The sequence below is a fragment of the Scyliorhinus torazame genome, chromosome 12, assembly GCF_047496885.1.
Source record: "Scyliorhinus torazame isolate Kashiwa2021f chromosome 12, sScyTor2.1, whole genome shotgun sequence".
Lineage (NCBI taxonomy): Eukaryota > Metazoa > Chordata > Chondrichthyes > Carcharhiniformes > Scyliorhinidae > Scyliorhinus > Scyliorhinus torazame.
Genome location: NC_092718.1, coordinates 2,887,748 through 2,908,664, shown reverse-complemented (window position 1 = coordinate 2,908,664; position 20,917 = coordinate 2,887,748). Strand labels below are relative to the sequence as shown.

General features: G+C 53.2%; 1 protein-coding gene across 1 annotated transcript in view; it reads right to left on the bottom strand.

The window, feature by feature from the left end:
• hdc (histidine decarboxylase) overlaps nucleotides 1–20,917 on the bottom strand; it is a 206,733-nt gene that overhangs the window by 150,945 nt on the left and 34,871 nt on the right. The window contains exons 3-4 of the mRNA XM_072470285.1: nucleotides 5,886–5,999; nucleotides 3,273–3,395 (exon numbers count right to left, since the gene is read on the bottom strand). Coding sequence (XP_072326386.1) covers nucleotides 3,273–3,395; nucleotides 5,886–5,999 — 237 coding nt within the window. The remainder of the gene's footprint in view (nucleotides 1–3,272; nucleotides 3,396–5,885; nucleotides 6,000–20,917) is intronic.

Sequence of the window (20,917 nt, the reverse complement as noted above, 5' to 3'; positions counted from 1 at the left end):
GATGCCCTTTAGGACCCGGCCAGCTCGGTCTGTGGTGGTATCACCGAGCCACTCTTGATGATGGACATTGAAGTCCCCCCACCCAGAGTATATTCTGTGCCCTTGCTGCCCTCAGTGCTTCCTCCAAGTGGTGTTCAACATGGAGGAGTAACTGATTCATCAGCTGATGGTGGACGGTACGTGGTAATCAGCAGGAGGCTTCCCTGCCCATGTTTAACCTGAAGCTCTGAGACTTCATGGGGCCCAGAGTCGATGTTGAGGACTCCCAGGGCAACTCCCTCCCGACTGTATCCCACTGTGCCGGCCCCTCTGCTGGGTCTGTCCTGCCGGTGAGACAGGACATACCCCGGAATGGTGAGAGTGGTGTCTGGGACAGTGTCTGTCAGGTGTGATTCTGTGAGTGTGACAATGTCAGGCTGTTGCTTAACCAGTCTGTGAGAAGCGCTGCCAACTTTGGCACAAGCTCCCAGTAAGGAGGACTTTGCAGAGTCGGCAGGGCTGGGTTTGCCGTTGTCGTTTCCGATGCCTGGTTTGTTGCCGAGTGGTCCATCTGGTTTCATTCCTCTTTTGTGTTTACCTAGCGGTTGAACACAACTGAGTGGCTTGCTCGGCCATTTCAGAGTGAAGCACATTGCTGTGGGTCTGGAGTCACTTGTAAGCCAGACCAGGTAAGGACAGCAGATTTCCTTCCCTGAAGGACATTAGTGAGCCAGATGGGTATTTCCGACAATGGAGATGGTTTCATGGTCATCATTAGATTTTTAATTCCAGATATTTTATTGAGTTTAAATTCCATCTGCCATGATGGGATTTGAACCTGGGTCCCCAGGGCTTGACTCTGCATCTCTGGATTACTAATCCAGTGACAATATCATTACACCACCACCTCCCCAAATATCTCTAATGCTAATGATCCATAATCCTAAAGGATTTACAATAACCCTAACCCTAACCCTAATAACCCGAATCCTCATAGAATCATAGAATTTACAGTGTAGAAGGAGGCCATTTGGCCCATTGAGTCTGCACCAGCCCTTACAAAGAGCACCCCGCTCAAGCCCACGTCTCTACCCTATCCCTGTAACCCAGTAACCGCCACTGAACCTGTTTTTGGACACTAAGGGCAATTTATCATGGCCAATTCACCTAACCTGCACATCTTTGGACTGTGGGAGGAAACCGGAGCACCCGGAGGAAACCCACGCAGACACGGGGAGAATGTGCAGACTCCGCACAGACAGCGACCCAAGCCGGAATCGAACCTGGGACCCTGGAGCTGTGAAGCAACTTGTGCTAACCACAATGCTACCGTGCTGTCCCTAATTTACATACAATAACCCTAACCCTAACGATCCCTAACCCGAAAGATCCTAAACCCAATACCCCATAACCATAATACCCCAAATCCTAACCTCAATAACCCCTAATATTAATAACCATAACACTAATAACCCTAACCTTAATGATCCTAGCCCTAAGACCTTTAACGCTAACATGTACTTTTAATAACCTTAACAATGCTTACCCTTACCCTAATAAACCTAACCATAACCGTAATGATTCTAACCCTAGTCCTAATAGTGCTAACGATCCAAACCCTAAGGATACAAACCTGAATAAGCCTAACCCAACGATCCAAACCCCAATCCTGATGTTCCTAACCCTAACCCCAACTATCCAGACCTAATGATCTTAACCAAAATGACCAAAACCCCAATGATCCAAACCCTAAGCCCAATCCTAATGATCCTAACCCTAAAGCTGTATTGTCCATAAGACCACAAGACATAGGAGCAGAATTAGGCCACTCGGCCCATCGAGTCTGCTCCGCCATTCAATCATGGCTGATATTTTCTCATCCCCATTCTCCTGCCTTCTCCCCGTAACTCCTGATCCCCTTATTGATCAAGAACCTATCTATCTCGGTCTCACAGGGGCTGGTTTAGCACAGTGGGCTAAACAGCTGGCTTGTAATGCAGAATAAGGCCAGCAGCACGAGTTCAATTCCCATACCGGCCTCCCCGAACAGGTGCCGGAATGTGGCGACTAGGGGCTTTTCATAGTAACTTCATTGAAGCCTATTTGTGACAATAAGCGGTTATTATTATTATTATTATTAAAGACACTCAGCGATTTGGCCTCCACAGCCTTCTGCGGCAAAGAGTTCCACAGATTCACCACCCTCTGGCTGAAGAAATTCCTCCTCATCTCTGTTTTAAAGGATCGTCCCTTCAGTCTGAGATTGTGTCCTCTGCTTCTAGTTTTTCCTACAAGTGGAAACATCCACGTCCACTCTATCCAGGCCTCGCAGTATCCTGTAAGTTTCAATAAGATCCCCCCTCAAACTTCTAAACTCCAGCAGGTTAGCATTGTGTATCACAATTGCTTCACAGCTCCAGGGTCCCAGGTTCGATTCCGGCTTGGGTCACTGTCTGTGCGGAGTCTGCACGTCCTCCCAGTGTCTGCGTGGATTTCCTCCATTTGCGAAGCCTTTCCCCATTTAGAAAATAGTCTATGCCTCCATTTCATAGAATTTACAGTGCAGAAGGAGGCCATTCGGCCCATCGAGTCTGCACTGGCTCTTGGAAAGAGCCCCCTACCCAAGGTCAACACCTCCACCCTATCCCCATAACCCAGTAACCCCCACCCTACACTAAGGGCAATTCTGGGCACTAAGGGCAATTTTACCATGGCCAATCCACCGAACCCGCACGGACGGTGACCCGGAGCCAGGATTGAACCCGGGACCTTGGCGTCGTGAGGCAGCAGTGCTGACCACTGCGCCACTTGCCGCCCCCCCCCCCCCACCCTCACAAAACCCCAGCTGAAATATTGGGCTGGATTCTCTGTCCCGCCGCACCACATTTCTGGTTCACCGCGCCGGCGGGATTCCCCGTCACGCCGGCCGGTCAGTGGGGTTTCCCAGTGTGAGGCAGCCCCACGCCGGCGGGATTCCCCGTCACGCCGGCGGGATTCCCCGTCACGCCTGCTGGTCAGTGGGGTTTCCCAGTGTGAGGCAGCCCCACGCCGGCGGGATTCCCCGTCATGCCGGCCGGTCAGTGGGGTTTCCCAGTGTGAGGCAGCCCCACGCCGGCGGGATTCTCCGTCATGCCGGCTGGTCAGTGGGGTTTCCCAGTGTGAGGCAGCCCCACGCCGGCGGGAAACCCCCGGGCGCTGGCAAAACGGAGCATCCCGGCGGCGGAGAATCCAGCCCATTAGAGAGGTGCCAAAGTAGTGCTGCCTGAAAAGATTGTGTAAATGTCGCTCTGTACCTGCAGAACTCCACCACCTTGGCTCTCTGGGTGATGGTGCAAGTAGTAATCAGGAAGACCCAACATTCGTGCCAACCAATCCATCACGTTCATCTCCAATTCGGTACAGGCTGGGCTTGAAGCCTGGAATGGAGAACATTCAGTGAGAAACCCCAAGGACCATCAGCTACCTGCAAGTCAAACACTTTCTACAAGATGTTGAGGGCCTGGAGGGGAGGAAGGAGGGTTTAAGCAGGGGAATATCAGCAATGAGGAGCTTTGGTTATATGGAGAGTTTCAGAAGCTGCTATTCTCCTCCTTGGAGCTGGGAAGGCTAAAGGGAGATTTACTCGAGCTGTTCCACCACAAAGGCTTTTGAATGAGTAAATAAGGAGAAGTTATTTCTTCTGGAAGGTGGGTCAATAACCAGGACCAAGATTTAAAATAACGAGCAACATAACTAGAGGAAATGGTGGAGAATTTTCTCAGTGTGTTTTTTGTTCTTTCACGGGATGTAGGGATCGCTGGCTAGGCCGGCTTTTATTGCCCGTTCATAGTTGCCCTTCAGAAGGTGGGGGTGAGCTGCCGTCTTGGACCGCTGCAGTCCCTGAGGTGTAGGTACACCCACTGTGCTGCTAGGGAGGGAATTGCAGAAATTTGACCCAACGACAGTGAAGGAACGGCGATATATTTCCAAGTCAGGATGGTGAGTGACTTGGGAGGGGAACCTCCAGGTAGTGGTTTTAATAAGGAAATGGGGAGTTCACACCGAGTTAAATTTTTAAAAAGTTTTATCTACAGCACAATATATACACAATCCGGTAGATCCCGACCGGGTTAACAAAGAACAAACAAAGACCAAAGAACAATACAGCACAGGAACAGGCCCTTCGGCCCTCCAACCCTGCGCTGATCACGTGTGCTATCTAGACCAACCACCTGTATCCTTCTATACCCCGTCTGTTCATGTGTCTATCCAGATAAGTATTGAAGGTCGCTAACGTATCTGCCTCAACCACCTCACTTGGCCGTGCATTCCAGGCCACCACCACCCTCTGTGTAAAAAACCTTCCCCCTCACCTTGAACTTGTGCCCCCTTGTAATTGTCATTTCCGCCCTGGGAAAAAGCCTCCAACTGTTCACCCTATCTATACCCCTCATTTTATAAACTTCTATCAGGCCGCCCCTCAGCCTCCGTCTCTCTGGGGAGAACAATCCCAGTTTATTCAATCTCCCCTCATAGCTAATACCCTCCATACCAGGCAACATCCTGGTAAACCTTTTCTGTACTCTCTCCAAAGCCTCCACGTCCTTCTGGTAGTGCGGTGACCAGAATTGGACACAGTATTCCAAATGTGGCCTAACCAACGTTCTATATAACTGTAACGTACTTTGAGCTTTTATACTCGATACCCCGTCCTATGAAGGCAAGCATGCCATACGCTTTCTTTACCACCATTTCCACCTGTGCTGCCACTTTTAAGGATCTGTGGACCTGCACGCCCAGATCTCTGTGTCTCTGCTCCTGATGGTTCTGCCATTTATTTTATAGCTCCCACCTGAATTGGATCTACCAAAATGCACCACCTCGCATTTGTCCGGGTTAAACTCCATCTGCCATTTCTCTGCCCAATTTTGCAGCCTATCTTTCTGGTGGGAACCTTACTGAATGACCTTTCATATAGAGGTTAATACAGATCCCCCACCCCATCCTGTATGCCCCCTACGGGCTATTACAGTGGGAATTCCAGGTATCTGCTACCCTTGTCCTTCTAGATGTTAGGGGTTGGTTTAGCACAGTGGGCTAAACAGCTGGCTTGTAACGCAGAACAAGACCAGCAGCCTGGGTTCAATTCCCGTACCAGCCTCACCGAACAGGCGCCGGAATGTGGCGACTAGGGGCTTTTCACAGTAACTTAATTGAAGCCTACTTGTGACAATAAGTGATTATTATTAGTGCTCGTGGATTTGGAAGGTGCTGTCTAAGGAACCTTGGTAAGTTACTGCGGTGCATCTTGTAGACGGTGCACACGGCTGCCACTGTTTGCCGGTGGTAGAGGGAGTGAATGTTTGTAGAAGGGGGGAGCAATCAAGCGGGGCTGCTTTGTCCTGGGTGGTGTCGCGCTTCTGGAGTATTGGAGCTGCGCCCATCCAGGGAAGAGGAGGGTATCCCACCCAAGCTGGTCTGCAGTGCACCATCTAACTTACTGGGATATGGGGAACATGTTCAAAGAGGACGATGGGTCCAATGGCTGGAAGAATCTATGAGTCTGCAGTAACAAAGTGATTTTCCCTATCAGAATCCCACAATTGATGATCAGGATTTTCAGGTTATCCGGTTGACTGACTTGAGAAGATTCTGAGATCTTGACAGTAACGTTGCTCATGTTTGTTTTTCGGAGAATGAAGGGAGAAGCACTGAGTTCAAAGACAATAAGGAGAGTGAATCTGTGAAAAATGTGCCGTTCTAGAAAATCTGTCAACCAACAGTTTCCCTTTCAATCAGAGCCAGTAAAACGCCCCTTATTAACTGGGACGATTAGAAACTCATCGAACATCCACATATTCTCAATGTCAATCTCCCAGTGTCTGGCCATTCATTTTAACTGAAAAATCCAATGGTTCATTTCTTACCCAAGTGAATGCCAAACAGTTCATAGCGTCTGCCAACATGCCCCCAAGTAGAGATGGCCATGAACTGAGAGCGGGATAATATGCATGCATGTGAGGGCTCTGCCAGTGAACAACCTGCAGGAACATACAAAAAACACGTTTCAAACATGTAAAACTGCTCAGAGCTCACACCCTGAAAAGCAAGAGTCCATTCTGCAATTTACACAGTTACAATGGACGACCCGGGTAGGAGGAGGGCCAACAATAAAAACATAACAATCACGGAAGGTCAGTTCAGTTCATTTCTGGCCAGGTACATCGTGAGACCGAAAAACTTACCTTAAAAGAAAAGATAAATTTTCTCATAGAAGGGATTTTAAAATAGTTTCTTTTTAAATTTTGGGGTATTTTAGGCAAATATTCGCAACTCTTCCAGGAGTGACTGGATCTCTCTTATCCATAACAATCATCAAAATATAATTTAAGCAATTTGTTATTCAGAGAAACACATTGTAGCACCATCGATCACACACGAGGCGAGACGTAGAGAACTTCAATCGAGGCTTTATTGAGCAGACTTGTTCAGACTTGTTCCCCAGCAGCTCAGTCACAGAATGCAGCTGAGGGGAGTAAACCGGGTTCTTATACCCCGCCTATCTGGGTGGAGCCCAGTAGGCGGCAGATCCAATCGGGACCCAGCATCTGTCCTCCAATAGCTCCTCAGCATTCATGGTGTACCGTATTACCCCTAATACATACCACCACATTCTCCCCTTGTTAAAAAAGAACCCGGCGGGGTGGTGGGTGGTATGGTGGTCGGGGTTTACAGGGTCGGTACCTTAACCATTGAACTATATACAATAATGCCGCTTTACTGGGCCACTGGATTATTCACATTTTACCCGATTAGCAGCGCTAACTATTTACAACAATGCCGCTTTACTGGGCCACTTAATTATATACATCTTAAGTCGATTCGATGAGTTGAGATGGTGCTCTGGTCGCCCTCTCCGATCGTCGCAGCCCGGGTGGTGGTGGTGGTGCTGGCTCGGGTCCGGTCGACTCTGGGAGCATCGCGCTGTCCCTCTGTTTCCTTACTCCTGGACGGGCCTGGGAGGAGAACCGATCCCCCCGGGAAGGGGGTGGCTGTGGGGTGCACCGGCGGGCGCCAGGTCCCACAGAGAGACCGTATCCTGTCGGCCGTCTGGGTACGCCCTAGGCGTACTGCGGGTTTGCGTGGAGTAGATGTACCTTTTCCACCAGCGGGTCTGATTTGTGCACCCGCACATGTTTCCGGGGCAGGATGGGTCCCGGGGCTGCCAGCCAGGTCGGAAGTGACGTTCCAGAAACGGACTTCCTAGGGAAGACAAGGAGGCGCTCGTGCGGCGTTTGGTTCGTGGTGGTGCACAGCAGGGACCGGATAGAATGAAGGGCATCCGGGAGGACTTCCTGCCAGCGGGAAGTTGGGAGATTCCTAGAACGTAGGGCCAGTAGGACGGTCTTCCAGACCATTCCGTTCTCCCTCTCTACCTGCCCGTTCCCCTGGGGGTTGTAGCTGGTCGTCCTGCTTGAGGCTATGCCCTTACTGAGCAGGAATTGACGCAGCTCGTCACTCAGGAAGGAGGACCCCCTGTCGCTATGGATGTAGGCGGGGAAACCGAACAGGGTAAAGATGGTGCAGAGGGCTTTAATGACCGTGGCCGCGGTCATGTCGGGGCAGGGGATGGCGAAGGGGAAACAGGAGTATTCGTCAACGACGTTAAGAAAGTACGTGTTGCGATCGGTGGAGGGGAGGGGGCCTTTGAAATCCAGACTGAGGCGTTTAAAGGGACGGGAAGCCTTTATCAGGTGCGCTCTATCTGGCCTGAAAAAATGCGGTTTGCATTCTGCGCAGATTTGGCAGTTCCTGGTGACTGTACGGACGTCCTCGACGGAGTACGGGAGGTTGCGGGCCTTTATAAAGTGGTAGAAGCGAGTGACCCCAGGTTGGCAGAGATCCTTGTGGAGGGCTTGGAGATGGTCCACTTGTGCGTTGGCACATGTGCCGCGGGATAGGGCATCGGACGGCTCGTTCAGCTTTCCGGGACGGTACAAGATCTCATAATTGTAGGTGGACAGTTCAATCCTCCACCGCAGGATCTTGTCGTTTTTTATCTTGCCCCGCTGTGCATTATCGAACATGAAGGCTACCGACCGTTGGTCAGTGAGGAGAGTGAATCTCCTACCGGCCAGGTAATGCCTCCATTGTCGCACAGCTTCCACTATGGCTTGGGCTTCCTATTCCACTGAGGAGTGGCGAATTTCTGAAGCGTGGAGGGTCCGGGAGAAAAAGGCCACAGGTCTGCCCGCTTGGTTGAGAGTGGCCGCCAGAGCTACGTTGGATACGTCGCTCTCGACTTGGAAGGGGAGGGACCCGTCGATGGCGCGCATCGTGGCCTTTGCGATATCAGCTTTGATGCGGCTGAAGGCCTGGCGGGCCTCTGTTGACAGGGGAAAAGTAGTGGACTGGATTAGTGGGCGGGCCTTGTCTGCGTACTGGGGGACCCACTGGGCGTAATAAGAAAAGAAGCCCAGGCAGCGTTTCAGGGCTTTGGCACAGTGGGGGAGAGGGAACTCCATGAGGGGGCGCATGCGTTCAGGGTCGGGGCCTATCACTCCATTACGCACTACGTAGCCCAAGATGGCTAGACAGTCGGTGCAAAACACGCATTTTTTCCTCGTTGTAGGTGAGGTTGAGGGCATTAGCGGTCTGTAGGAATTTGCGGAGGTTGGCGTCGTGGTCCTGCTGGTCGTGGCCACAGATGGTGACGTTGTCGAGGTACGGGAACGTGGCCCGTAAACCGTGCTGGTCGACCATTCGGTCCATCTCCCGTTGGAAGACCGAGACTCCATTCGTGACGCCGAATGGAACCCTTAAGAAGTGGTATAGCCGCCCGTCTGCTTCGAAGGCAGTGTACTTGCGGTCACCGGGGCGAATGGGGAGCTGGTGGTAGGCGGACTTAAGGTCCACGGTGGAGAAGACCTTGTACTGTGCAATCCGATTGACCATGTCGGATATGCGGGGAGAGGGTACGCATCTAGCTGCGTGTACCTGTTGATGGTCTGACTGTAATCTACGACCATCCTCTGCTTCTCCCCTGTCTTCACTACTACCACCTGAGCTCTCCAGGGACTATTGCTGGCCTGGATTATGCCTTCCTTCAGCAGCCGCTGGACTTCGGACCTGATAAACGTCCAGTCCTGGGCGCTGTACCGTCTGCTCCTAGTGGCGACGGGTTTGCAATCCGGGGTGAGGTTCGCAAACAAGGAGGGCGGTTCGACCTTGAGTGTTGCGAGGCCGCAGATAGTCAGTGGAGGTATTGGGCCGCCAAATTTAAATGTTAAGCTCTGGAGGTTGCATTGGAAGTCCAACCCCAGGAGTGTGGGAGCGCAGAGGTGGGGAAGGACACCCAGCCGGTAATTTTTGAACTCTCTCCCCTGCACCGTTAGGTTTGCGATGCAGAACCCTTTGATTGCAACGGAGTGGGACCCCGCCGCCAGGAAAACTTTTTGGATGCTTGGCCGAATTACCAGGGAACAGCGTCTTACCGTGTCCGGGTGAATAAAACTCTCCGTGCTCCCCGAGTCGATCAAACACGCCGTCTCGTGCCCGTTCACCAGCACCTTTGTCGTTGTCGTCTGGAGCATCCGGGGCCGCGACTGGTCGAGGGTCACCGATGCCAAACGTGGTTGGTGCATCAGATCGTTGTCTTCAGGCAGTGTGGAGCCGTCCACGCTGGGGTCCTTGCCTGTCAGCCAAGATGGCGGCGTTCATGGATCGCACGCTGCCGGGGGTGGACAAAATGGCCGCTCCCATGGGTTGCACGCAGCCGGGGGTGGACAAAATGGCCACTCCCATGGATCGCACGCAGCCCGTGGGTAGGAAGATGGCGGTGCCCGTCCCCCCCTCGTGGTGTCCGGGGTCCAAAATGGCGGCACCCGTTGGCCGCCCATGGGTCGCTGAGGGGGTTGAGCCCTTGGTCCCGTTTGTTCCCCGGAGATAGCGGCGACCCCACGGGACTGGCACACCGCTGCGTAGTGCCCCTTTTTACCGCAGCTTTTGCAGGTGGCCGAGCGGGCCGGGCAGCGCTGGCGGGGGTGTTTCGCCTGCCCGCAAAAGTAGCAGCGGGGCCCCCCCGGGTGGTCTGGGATTCTGGCTGCGCACACTTGCGGAGGGGTGGGGGGTGCCGGGGGTTCGGTCGTGGCAGGGGTCACGGAGCCCAAGGGGCTGCAGCGCGGTCGGGGGCATAGGCGCGGGCGTTTTGGGAGGCCACGTCGAGGGAGGCTGCAAGGGCCCGTACCTCTGTGAGTCCGAGAGAGACTTTCTCGAAAAGTCTCTGGCGAATTTGCGACGATGCCAAACCTGCTACGTAAGCGTCTCTGATCAGGAGGTCTGTATGTTCATTCGCCGTTACCGCTGGGCAGTCGCAGTTTCGTCCCAGGATCGTCACCGCATTGAAGAATTCGTCCAGCGATTCCCCGGGGATTTGTCGTCTCGTCGCGAGCTGGTAGCGTGCGTAGACCTGGTTGACGGGCCTAATGTAGATCTCCTTCAGCAAGTTGATCGCCGCTGGGAATTCTTCCGCGCCCTCGATGAGTGAGTAGATTTCGGGACTCACCCTGGAATGCAGGACCTGCATCTTCTGGTCTTCTGTTGGTCTGCCGGGGGACGTTCGGAGGTAACCCTCAAAGCACGCCAGCCAGTGCTTAAATGCCGATGTTGCGTTAGCTGCTTGGGGGCCGATTCGCAGGCACTCCAGGGCGATCCGGAGCTCCATATTCCTTTTTAAGTCTGCTCAATAAATTGTAGCACCATCGATCACACACGAGACGAGACGTAGAGAACTTCAATCGAGGCTTTATTGAGCAGACTTGTTCAGACTTGTTCCCCAGCAGCTCAGTCACAGAATGCAGCTGCGGGGAGTAAACCGGGTTCTTATACCCCGCCTATCTGGGTGGAGCCCAGTAGGCGGCAGATCCAATCGGGACCCAGCATCTGTCCTCCAATAGCTCCTCGGCATTCATGGTGTACCGTATTACCCCTAATACATACCACCACACACGTTTAAAATGCAGGGACAAAATGGAGGGAATAAAGTTGCTGTGGAAGTGTAGGGTTGACTAAATTCTCGGGAATTAGTTCTACACTTCTTGTCCGTTAGGTAGCTTCGTGGATGTTTTCGATGAAGGAGTTTAATTGTCAGTAATTTCCAGTGATGGTCCAAGGATAAATTTTGTTTTTTGGGTTTTATTTGAAAATCTTTTCATTGGCTTTTCTCATATTTATAAATAGTTGTGTATATACATGACATTTTTCTTGCCCGCGCTAATTTACTTTATTTTACAGAGAGGTTGGTTTTGTCCTTCATTTAACTAACTCTATGTACAATTTATAAACATAGAACGTACAGTACGGAAGGAGGCTATCTGGCCCATCGAGTCTGCACCGACCCACTTAAGCCCTCACTTTCACCCTATCCCCGTGATGCACAATCAATGACCACTAAAGCGAGGTTGTAGTCCAACTGAAGGCTTTAATAAGCTACATGTTTCCCCCAGCAGCTCAGGTACAGAATGAAGGCTGCTGGGGCGGCACGGGCTCTTATACCCCGCCTAGCAGGGCGGAGCTACCATACATCCTAACCAATAGAAAGCATACAGTTTCCACCAATGGTGCTTTAGCCTATCAGGTACCGTAATACCTCTACTACCACATTCACCCCCTGTTAAAAAGGAGTCCGGCGGGGGTGGTGGCCTGATACTACAAACATGGTAACGTGGTAGAATTAGTCATGGAGGTACCGGAATACCTCCGTACAGAGTTTTGTAACTATTTACAATTCTAACAACTATTTACAATTGATGATTTAAATTTACAGTTTACAATTTAAAACGAAGCAATCAGTCGATCGGGGGCCCTGGTCGTCCTCTGTGATCGTCGGAGCTTCGGTGGTGACTCCGGTGGAGGCTCGGGCGTCTGTGACTCCAGGAGCGTGGCTTCGATCTCCATAGCAGCTTTGACACCCCTAGACGGCACTTGTGGGGAAAACGGTTGACCTGGGAAGGGAGCACCTGCGCGGTGCGTCGATGGGTTGGGGGGGGGGGGGGGGGGGGGGCCTAGACTGGGCCGGCGGAAGGACCAATCCCCCGGTAAGGTGCCCTGGTGGAGGAGAGGGTAGGACTGGTGGCTGGGGTGTGCGTGGGGCACCGGCGGGTGCCAGGTCTCGTAGGGATACGTCACGTAGGCGTACTGGGTGTTAGCGTGGAGAAGATGGACCCTCTCGAACAACAGGTCCGACTTGTGCGCCCGCACGTGTTTTCGGAGCAGGATGAGTCCGGGTGCTGCCAGCCAGGTCGGGAGCGAGGTCCCAGAGGAAGACTTTCACGTTCAATCACGTTCAGGAAGTACGTGTTGCGGTTGGTGGAGGGGAGGGGGCCTTTGAAGTCCATGCTGAGGCATTCAAAGGGACAGGAAGCCTTTATCAGGTGCGCTTTCTCTGGCCGGTAGAAGTGTGGTTTGCACTCCGCGCAGATTTGGTAATTCCTGGTGGCTGTCCTAACCTCCTCGATGGAGTAGGGCAGGTTGCGGGTCTTGATAAAGTGGAAAACGCGAGTGACCCCCGGGTGGCAGAGGTCCTCGTGGAGGGCTCGGAGGCGGTCCACTTGTGCGGTGGCACATGTGCCGCGGGACAGGGCATCAGGAGGCTCGTTTAGCTTCCCGAGACGATACAAGATCTCGTAGTTGTTGGTGGAGAGTTCGATCCTCCACCGCAAGATCTTATCATTTTTTATCTTGCCCCGATGTGCATTATCGAACATGAAAGCAACCGACCGTTGGTCAGTGAGGAGAGTGAATCTCCTGCCGGCTAGGTAATGCCTCCAATGTCGCACAGCTTCTACTATGGCCTGGGCCTCCTTTTCGACTGAGGAGTGGCGGATTTTGGAAGCATGGAGGGTAGGTGAGAAGGCAGCCACGGGTCTGCCCGCTTGGTTGAGGGTGGCCGCCAGAGCTACGTCAGACGCGTCGCTCTTGACCTGGAAGGGGAGGGACTCGTCGATGGCGTGCATCGTGGCCTTTGCAATGTCTGTTTTGATGCGGCTGAAGGCCTGGATGGCCTCTATCGACAGGGGAAATACTGTGGATTGGATCAGGGGACGGGCCTTGTCCGCATAGTTGGGGACCCACTGGGCGTAGTAACTGAAAAACCCTCGCCAGCGCTTCAGGGCCTTGGAGCATTGAGGGAGGGGGAACTCCATAAGGGGGCGCATGCGCTTAGGGTCGGGACCTATAACTCCATTTCGCACGACATAGCCGAGGATGGCTAGGCGGTCGGTGCTAAATACGCATTTATTCTAGTTGTATGTAAGGTTAAGGATTTTTGCGGTCTGGAGGAATTTTCGGAGGTTGGTGTCGTGGTCCAGCTGGTCGTGGCCACAGATGGTGACATTATCGAGATACGGGAATGTTGCCCGTAAACCGTACCGGTTAACCATTCGGCCCATCTCGCGCTGGAAGACCGAGACCCCGTTGGTGACGCCGAAGGGAACCCTTAAGTGATAGAGCCGCCCATCTGCCTCGAAAGCAGTGTATTTGCGGTCACTAGTGCGGATGGGGAGCTGGTGGTAGGCGGACTTAAGATCCACCATGGAGAAGACTTTGTATTGCGCGATCCTGTTTACCAGGTCGGATATGCGGGGGAGAGGGTAAGTGTCCAGCTGCGTAAACCTGTTGATGGTCTGACTGTAGTCAATGACCATCCTATGCTTCCCCGGTCTTTACCACCACTACTTGAGCTCTCCAGGGAATGTTGCTGGCATCAATGACCCCTTCCCTCAGTAGCCTTTGGACCTCTGACCTAATAAAGATCCGATCCTGGGCACTGTACCGTCTGCTCCTGGTGGCGACGAGTTTGCAATCCAGGGTGAGGTTCGCAAACAGGGAAGGCGGATCGAACTTGAGGGTCGCGAGGCCGCAGACAGTGAGGAGGGGTATAGGGCGGCCGAATTTGAAGGTTAGACTTGAGGTTACACTGGAAGTCTAAACCTAGGAGTGTAGCCGCGCAGAGGTGGGGAAGGTCGTAGAGACAGAAATGTTTGAACTCCCTTCCCTGGACTGTGAGGTTTGCTGCACAAAACCCCTTTATCGCTACTGAGTGGGAACCGGAGGCCAGGGAGATTTTTTGATTAATGGGGTGGACGAGGAGAGAACAGCACCTTACCGTGTCGGGGTGTATGAAGCTCTCCGTGCTCCCAGAGTCGATTAAGCAGGACGTCTCGTGCCCGTTGATTAGTACTGCTGTTGTAGCAGTTGAGTGTTCGAGGCCGGGACTGATCCAGGGTCACCGAGGCTAATCTCAGCATTTGAGAGTTCTCTTCAGGCAGTGTGTGGTCAGCCGAGCTGGGGTCCTGGGGGTTCATCAAAGATGGCGGCTCCCATTGGTCGCACATGGCTTGGGGGGCACAAAATGGCGGTGCCCATCCCTCTAACGTGGCATCCCCAGGACAAGATGGCGGCGCCCGGGGGCCGCATGTGGCCCTGGAGTAGGAAGATGGCGGCGACCGCTGGCCGCACGGGGACCATGGAGAGGTTTGTGGTGGCGGTCCGCATTCACCACCGGAGACCGCAGCGACCGACGGGCCTGGCATACCCCCACAAAATGGCCCTTTTTGCCGCATCCCTTGCAGGTGGATGCGCGGGCCGGGCAGCGCTGCCGGGGGCGCTTGGCCTGTCCGCAAAGGTAGCAGCGGGGCCCCCCGGGATTGCCAGGCCGCCTTGCAGCACAAGCTTGTGGGGGGATGGGGAATGTCTCTGGGTCGGCTGCGGAGGGGCTCCACGCTGCCCAGGGGGCTGCCGCACGGTCGGGAACGTAAGCGCGGGCGTTTCTGGAGGCCACATCCAGGAAGCCTGCAAGGGCCCGTGCCTCCTTGAGAGCTAGAGTGTCTTTTTCTAGCAATCACTGGCGGATTTGGGAAGACAGCATACCTGCCACGAAAGCGTCCCAGATCAAGAGTTCTGTGTGGTCGTTCGCCGAAACCTGCGGGCAGCTGCAGTTTCTCCCCAACACCAGGAGCGCACGGTAGAATTCTTCCAGCGATTCCCCAGGGCTTTGTCGCCTCATTGCTCGCAGATGTCGAGCGTAGACCTGGTTTACCGGGCGAATATAATGTCCTTTTAGCAGCTCTATGGCTGCATCAAAGTCTTCCGCGTCCTCGATGAGGGTGTAAATTTCCGGGCTCATCCTCGAGTGCAGGACTTGCAGTTTCTGCTCTCCCGTGGGTGTGTTTCCGGCTGTCCTGAGATACCCTTTAAAGCACGCCAGCCAGTGCTTGAAGATTGCCGCTGAGTTCGCCGCGTGGGGCCTGAGTTGCAGACACTCCGGCTTGATTTGGAGCTCCATCCTTTTTTTAAAAACTAGCTTATTAAATTGATGCACGATCAATGACCACTAAAGCGAGGTTTTAGTCCAACTGAAGGCTTTAATAAGCTAGATGTTTCCCCCACCAGCTCAGATACAGAAAGAAGGCTGCTGGGGCGGCACGGGCTCTTATACCCCGCCTTGCAGGGCGGAGCTACCATACATCCTAACCAATAGAAAGCATCCAGTTTCCACCAATGGTGCTCCAGCATACCAGGTACCGTAATACCTCTACTACCACACCCTGTATCTCCCAACCCTTTTGGACACTAAGGGCAATTGATCATGGCCAAACCACCTAACTTGCACATCTTTGGACTGTCGGAGGAAACCGGAGCTCCCGGTTTGTTGCCCGATGGATCGGTCTGATACTCCCTTCCTCGCCCCCCTCCCCAGCCCCCCATTGGTTTCAGCACCCTTCCTCTTCTCTTGTGGTTTCCCCACCTTCCTTCCGCACCCATCGCCCCCTTCCCCCCCTACCCTTCCCGGGTTGCGCAGTCGTTTGGTTCCTCATTGTTGGCCTCGAACAGGTTTTGGAACAGGCCGACGCACTGCCCCCAAGTATACTGCCAGCCGAGCAGGATTCTCCGACGTGCGTTTAGGGAAGCGAAAGCGAGGGCGTTGGCCCCCTTCCCCATGTGTAACTCTGGCTGCTCCGATACCCCGAAGATTGCCACTATTGGGCATGGCTTCACCCTCACCCCCACAACCTTGGACATTGCCTCGGAGAAGGCCGTCCAGGACCCAGCAAGCTTGGGGCAAGCCCAAAACATGTGGGTGTGGTTGGCCGGGCCCCTCTGGCACCGCTCACATTTGTCCTCCACCTCCGGGAAGAACCTGCTCATTCGGGTTCTGGTCAGGTGCGCTCTGTGCACCACTTTGAGCTGCATTAGGCTCAGCCTTGCGCAGGAGGAGGTGGAGTTCACCCTGCTCAGTGCTTCGCTCCAGAGTCCCCATCCTACCTCTGTCCCCAGTTCGTCCTCCCATTTTTGTCTGGTCCCGTCCAGTGGAGTCCGGGCTCCGTCCAGTAGCTGTCCGTATATTTTCCCACAGAGCCCCCCTTCTCGCTGCTTGTGCCTATCAGGTCCTCTAGTAGTGTGCTTTCTGGGGCCCCAGGGTACCCCACTGTCTCTTTGCGGAGGAAGTATTTTATTTGGAGGTGTCCCATTTCCTGTCCTTTTGCTAGTTTCCACTTCCTCGTCAGTTCGTCTAGTGTCGCCAGTCTGTGCCCTACGTAGAAGTCCCTGACCGTCAATTTGCCCCCGTCCCACCTCCATCTTTTGAAGGTGGTATCTAGCATGGCTGGGGGGAGTCTGTGATTGCCGCAGATGGGGGCCATGAGGGACATTTTGGCTATCCCGAAGTGCTGTCTCAACTGGGTCCACGTTCTCAGTGTGGCCGCTACCACTGGGCCCGTTGTGTACCTTGTTGAGGGGGATGGGAGTGCTGCTGTGGCCAGGGCCCGGAGGGTTGTTCCTTTACAGGATGCTTCCTCCACTTGTACCCAATCTGTGTCGGGTTCTTGTACTCATCCCCTCACTCTCTCTGCCGTTGCTGCCCAGTGGTGGTATTGTAGGTTCGGTAGAGCCAGGCCCCCTCTGACTTTCCCTCTTTGCAGTGTCGGTTTGGGAATTCTCGGGTTCTTGCCCCCCCCCCACACAAATGCCATGATTAGACCGTCTATGTTTTGGAAAAAGGCCTTGGGGATGAAGATCGGGATGGATCGAAACAGGAAGAGGAACCTTGGCAGTACGATCACCTTGATCGTCTGCACTCTCCCCGCCAGGGAGAGTGGGAGTGAGCCCCACCGTTGAAGGTCTCTTCTTACTTCCTCCACCAGGCTGGTCAGGTTCCACTTGTGGATGTGTCCAGTCTCTGGCTGTCTGGATCCCCAGGTAGCGGAACCTGTTCTGGGTCGTTTTGAACGGGAGCCCCTCCAGCTCTGCCCCTCACCCTTTTGGGTTCACTGGGAATGCCTCGCTTTTGCCCAGGTTAAGTTTGTAGCCCGAGAAGGTTCCAAACTCTTTCAGCATTTGCAGTATTGCCGTCAGTCCCTCCTGTGGCTTCGAGACATAGAGGAGCAGGTCACCTGCATAGAGTGAGACTCTGTGCTCTCTGTCTCCTCTCCAGATTCCCTTCCAGCTTTTCGTGTCCCGCAGGGCTATCGCCAGGGGTTCGATGGCTAGCGCGAACATGAGTGGGGACAGGGGGCAGCCGTGTCTTGTTCCTCTCTGTAGCTGGAAGTATTCAGAGCTGGTGGTGTTAGTTCGGACGCTCGCTTTGGGAGCGTTGTACAGGAGCCTCACCCAGGCGGTGAATCCCGCTCCTAGCCCAAACCGTTCCAGTACCTCGAGGAGGTATTTCCATTCGACTCGGTCGAAGGCCTTTTCTGCGTCCAGGGAGACGATCATCTCTGGTGTTCTCTCCCCAGAGGGGGTCATTATTACGTTCAGCAGCCGCCTGATGTTCGCTGTGAGCTGCCTACCCGTGACAAAGCCGGTTTGGTCCTCTGCGACCACCTCTGGTACACAGGCCTCCAGCCTTTTGGCCAGGACCTTTGCGAGTATTTTCACATCCACGTTCAGCAGTGAAATGGGTCTGTATGATCCACATTCCGTCAGGTCTTTATCTTTTTTAGGTATCAAGTGAGATTGTGGCCTGCGCTAGCGTTGGGGGCAGGGTGCCCCTTGACAGTGAGTCCGCGAACATGTCCCTTAGGTGTGGGGCCAGGACTGTTTGTAGAAGTCCGCCGGGAACCCATCGGGTCCCGATGCCTTCCCCGCCTGCATGGAGCTGATGCTCTCCATGATTTCTCCCAGGTCTATTGGTGCTCCAAGCTCCCCCCTTCTGTCTCCCCCACAACTGGTAGTTCCAGTCTGTCTAGGAGCTGTTTCATTCCCGCGTCCCGGTTGGGGGGCTCGGAGGTGTACAGTCCCCGGTAGAAGGTCTCGAATGCCTGATTGACCTCCTTTGGCTCTGTTACCAATCTGCCTCTGCTATCCTTTATCTGCGCTATTTCCCTTGTGGCTGCCTGCTTTCTCAGCTGGTGAGCCAATAGGCGGCCAGCCTAGTCTCCGTGTTCGTAGAAGGTCCCCCGTGTCTCACGGAGTTGGTACACTGCTTCCCTAGTGGATAGCAGGTTAAAGTCCATTTGCAGCTTTTTCCTCTCCGCCTGCAGCCCTACGGTCGGGGCCTCGGAGTATTTTCTATCAACTTCCAGAATGGAGTCCACTAGCTGTTGCCTGGCCACCCTCTCTTCCCCATCTCTACTTGCCTTGTAGGCTATGATCTCTCCTCTAATCACAGCCTTCAATGCCTCCCAAAACATGGAGGGTGAGACATAGAACATAGAAAATACAGCACAGAACAGGCCCTTCGGCCCACGATGTTGTGCCGAACCTTTGTCCTAGATTAATCATAGATTATCATTGAATTTACAGTGCAGAAGGAGGCCATTCGGCCCTTTGAGTCTGCACCGGCTCTTGGAAAGAGCACCCTACCCAAACTCAACACCTCCACCCAACACCAAGGGCAATTTTGGACATTAAGGGCAATTTATCATTGGCCAATTCACCTAACCTGCACATCTTTGGACTGTGGGAGGAAACCGGAGCACCCGGAGGAAACCCACGCAGACACGAGGAGGACGTGCAGACTCCGCACAGACAGTGACCCAAGCCGGAATCGAACCTGGGACCCTGGAGCTGTGAGCATTGTGCTATCCACAATGCTACCGTGCTGCCCTCAAGAACAAATAAATCTACACTATATCATTTTACCGTAATCCATGTACCTATCCAACAGCTGCTTGAAGGTCCCTAATGTTTCCGACTCAACTACTTCCACAGGCAGTGCATTCCATGCCCCCACTACTCTCTGGGTAAAGAACCTACCTCTGATATCCCTCCTATATCTTCCACCTTTCACCTTAAATTTATGTCCCCTTGTAATGGTTTGTTCCACCCGGGGAAAAAGTCTCTGACTGTCTACTCTATCTATTCCCCTGATCATCTTATAAACCTCTATCAAGTCGCCCCTCATCCTTCTCCGTTCTAATGAGAAAAGGCCTAGCACCCTCAACCTTTCCTCCATTCCAGGCAACATCCTGGTAAATCTCCTTTGCACCTTTTCCAAAGCTTCCACATCCTTCCTAAAATGAGGCGACCAGAACTGTACACAATACTCCAAATGTGGCCTTACCAAAGTTTTGTACAGCTGCATCATCACCTCACGGCTCTTAAATTCAATCCCTCTGTTAATGAACGCAAGCACACCATAGGCCTTCTTCACAGCTCTATCCACTTGAGTGGCAACTTTCAAAGATGAATGAACATAGACCCCAAGATCTCTCTGCTCCTCCACATTGCCAAGAACTCTACCGTTAACCGTATATTCCGCATTCATATTTGTCCTTCCAAAATGGACAACCTCACACTTTTCAGGGTTAAACTCCATCTGCCACTTCTCAGCCCAGCTCTGCATCCTATCTATGTCTCTTTGCAGCCGACAACAGCCCTCCTCACTATCCACAACTCCACCAATCTTCGTATCGTCTGCAAATTTACTGACCCACCCTTCAACTCCCTCATCCAAGTCATTAATGAAAATCACAAACAGCAGAGGACCCAGAACTGATCCCTGCGGTACGCCACTGGTAACTGGGATCCAGGCTGAATATTTACCATCCACCACCACTCTCTGACTTCTATCGGTTAGCCAGTTCGTTATCCAACTGGCCAAATTTCCCACTATCCCATGCCTCCTTACTTTCTACATACACCTCCCAGTTGCCTACGTAGTCGCCTATGGACTGCAATAGGAGGCCTCGTCAGCCAGGAGGTCCGTGTCCAGCCTCCATGTGGGGCGCTGGGCACAGCCTGTCTCCAACCTCACATCCATATAATGTGGAGTGTGGTCGGAGATAATGATCGCGGAGTAGTCCGTTCCCGTGATCTCTGGAAGCACCGATTTCCCCGCTGTACGGAGGTATTACGGTACCTCCCTAACTAATTCTACCACGTTACCATATTTGTAGTATCAGGCCACCAGCCCCGCCAGACTCTTTTTTAACAGGGGGTGAATGTGGTAGTCTGTGTAGAGGTATTACGGTACCTGGTAATGCTGGAACACCATTGGTAGATATTGTATGCTTCTACTGGTCAAGCTGTATGGTAGCTCCGCCCTGCTAGACAGGGTATAAGAGCCTGAGCCGCCCCAGCAGCCTTCATTCTGTACCTGAGCTGCTGGGGGAAACATCTAGCTTATTAAAGCCTTCAGTTGGACTACAACCTCGCTTTACTGGTCATTGATCGTGCATCAATTTAATAAGCTAGATTTAAAAGGATGGAGCTCCGAATCAAGCCGGAGTGTCTGCAACTCAGCCCCCATGCGGCGAACTCAGTGGCAATCTTCAAGCACTGGCTGGCGTGCTTTAAAGGGTATCTCAGGACGGCCGAAAACACACCCACAGGAGAGCAGAAACAGGGTGCACTCGAGGGTGAGCCCGGAAATTTACACCCTCATCGAGGACGCGGAAGACTTCGATGCGGCAATAGAGCTGCGAAAAGGACATTATATCGCCCAGTAAACCAGGTCTAC